Source organism: Camelina sativa, chromosome 3, assembly GCF_000633955.1.
Source record: "Camelina sativa cultivar DH55 chromosome 3, Cs, whole genome shotgun sequence".
NCBI classification, from domain to species: domain Eukaryota; kingdom Viridiplantae; phylum Streptophyta; class Magnoliopsida; order Brassicales; family Brassicaceae; genus Camelina; species Camelina sativa.
Window position 1 is genome coordinate 22,531,138 of NC_025687.1, and position 5,706 is coordinate 22,536,843.

A 5,706-nucleotide genomic window follows, 5' to 3' on the forward strand; every position below is an offset into this window, starting at 1 on the left:
CCCAATGCCTCCATGAGAGTCGTTTCCTGGAACTGTCAGGGCATCTGTTCGCTGCTGACACAATCTCGTCTAATTAAAGCATATATGTCGTATTTTAAAACCACAGCTTTTGTTTTTATGTGAAACTTTAAATAGTTGTTCAGTTGTGTGTGACTTTGCTTCTGTTTTAGGATTTTCTAATGTATTAACTCAACCCCTCAAAGTAGGAGTGGAGGTTTGGCAATGATGTGGGCAAACAATGTCTCCTTATCATCTTTGTATCAAGATGAAAGGATTATTAATGTACACATTGACTATAATAATATAGGTTTTTATTTTTCGGGTGTGTATGGTCACCCTCTTCCAAGCCAAAGACATTTATTTTGGGTGTTGGAGTTTGATCCTCTACTTGATTAAGTTGCAGAAGAGAATAAATCAGAAGATGGAGAAAAGAGTAAGACTAGGAAATCGAAGAAGAAGAAAAGAAGAAGAAGAAGTGTTTTGTGTCGTAGGAGGAAGAAGAAAGAAGAAGAAAAGACTTTTGGGCCATAAGCATAATGAAGGCCCACAAATGTAATGGGTTTGTATTTGTAATTTTGAAATGAAACAATTGAAGTAAGTAGCTAGGTTAAGAAGATAAGATATATATATATATATATATATATATATATATATATATATATATNATATATATTGTGTTGTTGTAAAAGCACAATCAAGCAAGTAAGAAGTAAAAGGTTAAAAGTGGCTGCTTCTAGATCTATTTCGAACATTGGGATCACTTAGAAAGTATAAGTGAAACAAGAACAAGAACTGGCCCTTGGATGCTAGCTGGTGATTTTAATGAAATCCTTAACAATGAGGGAAAAATAGGAGGACCTCAAAGGAAAGAGTGGACATTCGGTAGGTTTCGAACAATGCTATATGTTTGTGATCTATCTGATTTGAGATCAAGAGGAGACCGTTTCTCATGGGTGGGAGAAAGAAGAAATCACACTATTAAGTGATGCCTAGACAGAGTACTGATTAACACTCAAATGGTTGCGGTCTTTCAACTTTAATGGAAACTAGTATGTTTGTTCTAAAAATTTATTGAAAATAATCTTCTAATATTTGAGTAAAATAAATAAAGGGAAAATTAGAAATAAAGGATGTTTGATTAAAAGTTTGTCCATCTATACTTTATAAGTTTGGTGAAATAGGTTTTACAGAAATTTTTTAGTCAATTATACCCTTAATTAAAAAATACAATTACTTAATTGAAGAAATGAAACCCTTTAATTACTTAATTAGTTATTCTAACTAGAACGAAAACCCCTTAATTAGTTATTAATCCTTTAATTGATTTTTTCCTCCAAACGTAATTTGAAAGAAAAAAAACTACAATTTATGTAATTCAATAATCAAAAGTGGTTTGGTTATGTTTAGCACTTGTGTCACTTGTAATTTGTGTCAAGGAGACTTAGTGTCACTTGTGTTATCTTTTGAACTGAAAAAATTAAACGTGAACAAGATTGCTTTTGTGAAACCCATATGGTGTGCAAACAAAGTCCAAGTGAATATTCAATGACTAGACTAATCTAACAAATATCCATCAAAGTTATAATTAACAAAATTTGAAAGAACGTCAAAATTAGTTTCAAATCTTTTTTTTCTTCATCATCAAAAAATCTCAACCCCTTGTTGGCATCCAATATTCATACACCACAAGTAACGTAGATTTGCATCATAAACAGGTAAGTGAAATTTTCGTGGAAGGTGGAAGAGATAGTAAACAACCGATAGGTCATGTAGAATGTCGTTTTTCTGTATTTGTCTACCTTCTAAATAATTAAGAATACACATTCTAAAATATATTAGAACATATCTAAACAATAAATACAGAATCGTAACCATAAATTAAGATCATTCAAAAAATATTCACTTTCCTTATTTAATTTATTTTCTTTCTATTTCTATGGTGTTCTAAGTTTTACAGATTATAAATGCTAAAAAGTCTACGATATATCTTCTACTTCTTTTAGTATACATGGTAAAACGTGGAAAATATATTTTGAATTGATGTAGAATGAAGAAAAATGTAGAATACATATTCTTAATTTTGTAGAACATACAAAATTCAAGTTCTGAAGTTTTTAGAACAAATTTTACGTCTAAACTTCGTAGAACATGTACAAACTGTAGAATGAATAATCTAAATTGTTTAGAACTTGAAAAAATCGTAGAAAGTCTTTTCTGAACAATTTAGACCAGAAATCATCAATTTACAAACTGATTTTTGACACCCAAAACATTTTTTTTTCAATTTTTTTTTACAGAGTTGTATACTAATATGAGTTTTCTGTTTGTTTTTTGGTTTAAACTCCTAAAAACTTCACTATATCTATTAGTAGGAGTATTTTCATCACAATTGACAATCTCAAAAAAAAGTGTATATGGACAAAAGTTTGGAAAAACTTCCTTTATTTCTAATTTTCCCATAAATAAATTCTTTGGTTAAGGATTTAGAAAATGACTTTATTTAAAAATTTAAGGGTTAGGTTTGAAAAACTTTATTGATTTTTCTAAAACAAAACTATAACTATAAGTAGTAGAGATTTAAATTTATAAGTAAACAGATAAAAAATTTATTTTGTAAATGTAAAGTAAATATATATATATATGATTTTAAATTTATAAGTAAATGAATTTAACCTACATTTTTCCTATGACTAACTTTTTGTAGGAAGTTGGTAGAAAACATTTCTTCAATTGGTAGAATTTGGTAGGAAACATATATCGTAAAAAATTGGTAGGAAAACGTTTCTACGAGTTTTCTACTAAATATCTTCAGTATATTTTTCGTAGAAAATTAGAAAGAAATATTCCTACCAAATTCCATAAAATTTATGATTTTGGTTAATTGTTTGTTGATATTGTTTTACTGGATTAATTTGGATAATTGATGATTCAATGTTTTGGTATTTCCACTGTTTGTATTAATTGATGTTAGCTTGATAAAAAAATACAAGTTAATTATTATATATATAAAAAACGGTCGGATTGCTTCAAGAAGAAATAGAGTAAGAGACCGTTGGAAGAAATAAGAACTTGTAATACAAACTTTTATTAAACTGAAGCTTGCTATCTTCTTGTTTTACAACAACACACTTATATACAAGTCTTACGGTCATAACCATAAGTGACCGTTACCAATGATTGTGTCTTGGTCGAAACGTCACGACTCTTACATATACACCTCTTCACGTTTCTTCATACATACTTCTTCACTCAACAAACACATTAAATTATATAATTCTATAACATATACGACCAAACTCAATTATAAAACTAACAGGTCGCACCGATGCCAATATGAACATATGGGACATTGCTACTTCCTCCAACTCGCTCTGTCTGGATACAAATGGAAAGCACAACAATCTCGGAAAAAGTTTATAATCTCATCTTTTTTTTCTTTTGTTTTCCAAACATGGAGATACAAGGCGTTCTTGAATATCTTTTTCCTTGGGCCAAGGTAAACGCAAAGCAAGTAGTGACAACTTAACTCATCAACCACCATTGAAGAAGATAGAAGTAGGGGGAGCTATACTCATATGGCGGCTTATCTCTCTCATATGTCGTACAAAAACTTCTCAAACAGTTTCATGTGTTCAGATTGGAGGGCAATGGCCAAGGATAAGCTGCCATCATTTGTAGGACTTGGTAGCAAAAAAGACAAACCCTCGTATGCAATTGCACCAGGTCCCACAAATATGGGACGACCCCAACCAAAGTCTGCATCATACATGGGTAATCTGACCCAGCTTGTGATTCCCAAATTTGGGCATTTGTAGGTAGATGCACAGCGGACCAGTGCTGACAGATCAGGCTGCATCTCCAAGTAGTCAAGAGCAGACCTCAGATAGTTATCGTCCATGCGAACTATAACATCATGAATCTTCCCAGCAGCATACCATGTTGGCTTTGATAAAAGATCCCCTGCAAGTGTCAATGGTGTCGCACTGAATATCACATTGCCAAAGTAACCAGGGGGCAGCTGCGGGCAAAGTCTAGACCTTCCATCAATTGCAACGTACAGCTTGGTCTCTTGGTCGTCTGGAAGTCCGCGCGCTTTGCACACTGATCTCCACACGTGGCCAGCCAAGACCTCGTATGAGCTGTAGCTTACAGTGTTCCCATCCTGCTTGGACTTCCCCTTGAGAGCAAGAAGTAGGTCGCGTGATATTTTGAAAATGGAGACAGTGTTATCATCAGGGCCTGGTTTGGAGGACGGGATCCTTATACTAGGGGAAGGCTGATATTCAACATGATCAAAAGCAGGCTGAGGCGGGTCCCTAGCGCGGAGAAGAGTTCGATCAATGAAGGGTGGAATGGTAAGGTCAAGACCACGGGCCATATCAGACCATGCATTGATAAAATGGAGACCAGAGAAACCATCGGCCACGTGGTGTTGCATGCCAACCCCAAGGGAAGCTCCCCCACATTTAAAGAAGGTCACCTACTTTATCAAGGAACAACGGATCGGCTAAGCTAAATTAAAGAAAGACAAAGTTAGAAACCTAAAACACAAGGCATCAATTTTTTAACCTGCACGACGAGGAGCGGTAAAGTGTGGACGCCGACGGAGTAATCAACATCAGGAATAAGCTGGCGGAGAGTGAGGGAAGGAGCGAAGTCCCCAAGATCATCGATGACAGAGAGAGTATCGGCGACAACAAAGAGAACACCTGCGTCGTTGCAATCGATCTCGATACGACCATCATCGTCTTTCTTCAAGCGACCAGCCATCGGGTAAAAGGGGACGAGTGCCTTGGAAAGAGCGTCCTTGAGGACCTGAGGGTCAAAGAAATTGGAGGCGCCGGTGGGTCTGTAGAAGTAGACACTTGGGGTGTGGTACTTAGCGATGATGAGGTCAACGTGGGAGTTCCAAAGATTAGTGACTGGGGTCTCGGCGGCAGGCCGGACAATGGTGAAATCTCGGATGTTAATTTTCATAGTTAAGTTGGAATTGTTACAACTTACAAGATCAAGCGCAATTTTTTTTTATGCTTTGACTTTGATCCGAAAAATTGTGTGAGAAGGGAGGAGAGGAGAGGTAAATATAATAAGTGGGTGTGGTTAGCAAAAGACATAGAAACAAAAAAAAAAAGAAATAGTATTGTAACTTGCGGCGGCTTCTTCTTCATTGGTCTATCTCATCACTCTGTCGTCATATTTTTGTTTCTATATTCTCGGCCATTATTGGTCAGCCTCCCAAACAAAACAAATTGTTTGTTTTAAAAAGAAAGTTTATTCAAATGGCTTGAAAGTCTTTAAAAAGTACTAAATTGGAGGTCTTATTAGATTTTTTTTAATGATGGTTTAACTACTAGTTTGCTTTGTCAAGAAAAATATATTTATAATTGTGCCATTAAAAAGAAAAACCACGTTAGCAAGTTTGTTAAACATTTACCGAAAATTTTGTGCTGGAAAGTTTCCATCTTATAATAAATTTGTCAGTCATGTGAGGACAAACTTATTTCGGCGACATAGTTGTATGATAGAGTTACAATCGTGAGTTAATTTTATTAATAGAGTTATGATATACAGCAGATTTTATTGACAGACTATTAGACTAAGTTTCAGTGATGACAGAAAAAAAATTAGATAGATTTAAACTTCGTCCCAGAAAAAAAAAAAAAAGATGATTTAAACTAAGTGATAGATTTTTATGGTGATAGATTT

At 34.3% G+C, this 5,706-nt stretch overlaps 1 protein-coding gene across 1 annotated transcript; it reads right to left on the reverse strand.

Annotated features, from left to right (window-relative positions):
• On the reverse strand, positions 3,105 to 5,279 carry LOC104777735 (shikimate O-hydroxycinnamoyltransferase-like). The gene is made up of 2 exons (XM_010502042.2): positions 4,570 to 5,279; positions 3,105 to 4,480 (listed from the first exon to the last, which is right to left on the reverse strand). Exons 1-2 carry the CDS (start codon positions 4,975 to 4,977, stop codon positions 3,593 to 3,595), a joined length of 1,296 nt encoding a protein of 431 aa, XP_010500344.1. The 5' UTR covers positions 4,978 to 5,279; the 3' UTR covers positions 3,105 to 3,592.

What these genes read in the sequence shown, in the direction of transcription:
- LOC104777735 (XM_010502042.2), bottom strand. Translation starts at nt 4,977, where the DNA reads ATGAAAATTAACATCCGAGATTTCACCATTGTCCGGCCTGCCGCCGAG. An exon ending in TACCGCTCCTCGTCGTGCAG is followed by an intron (nt 4,481 to 4,569) that starts GTTAAAAAATTG and finishes TTGATAAAGTAG; the next exon opens with GTGACCTTCTTTAAATGTGG.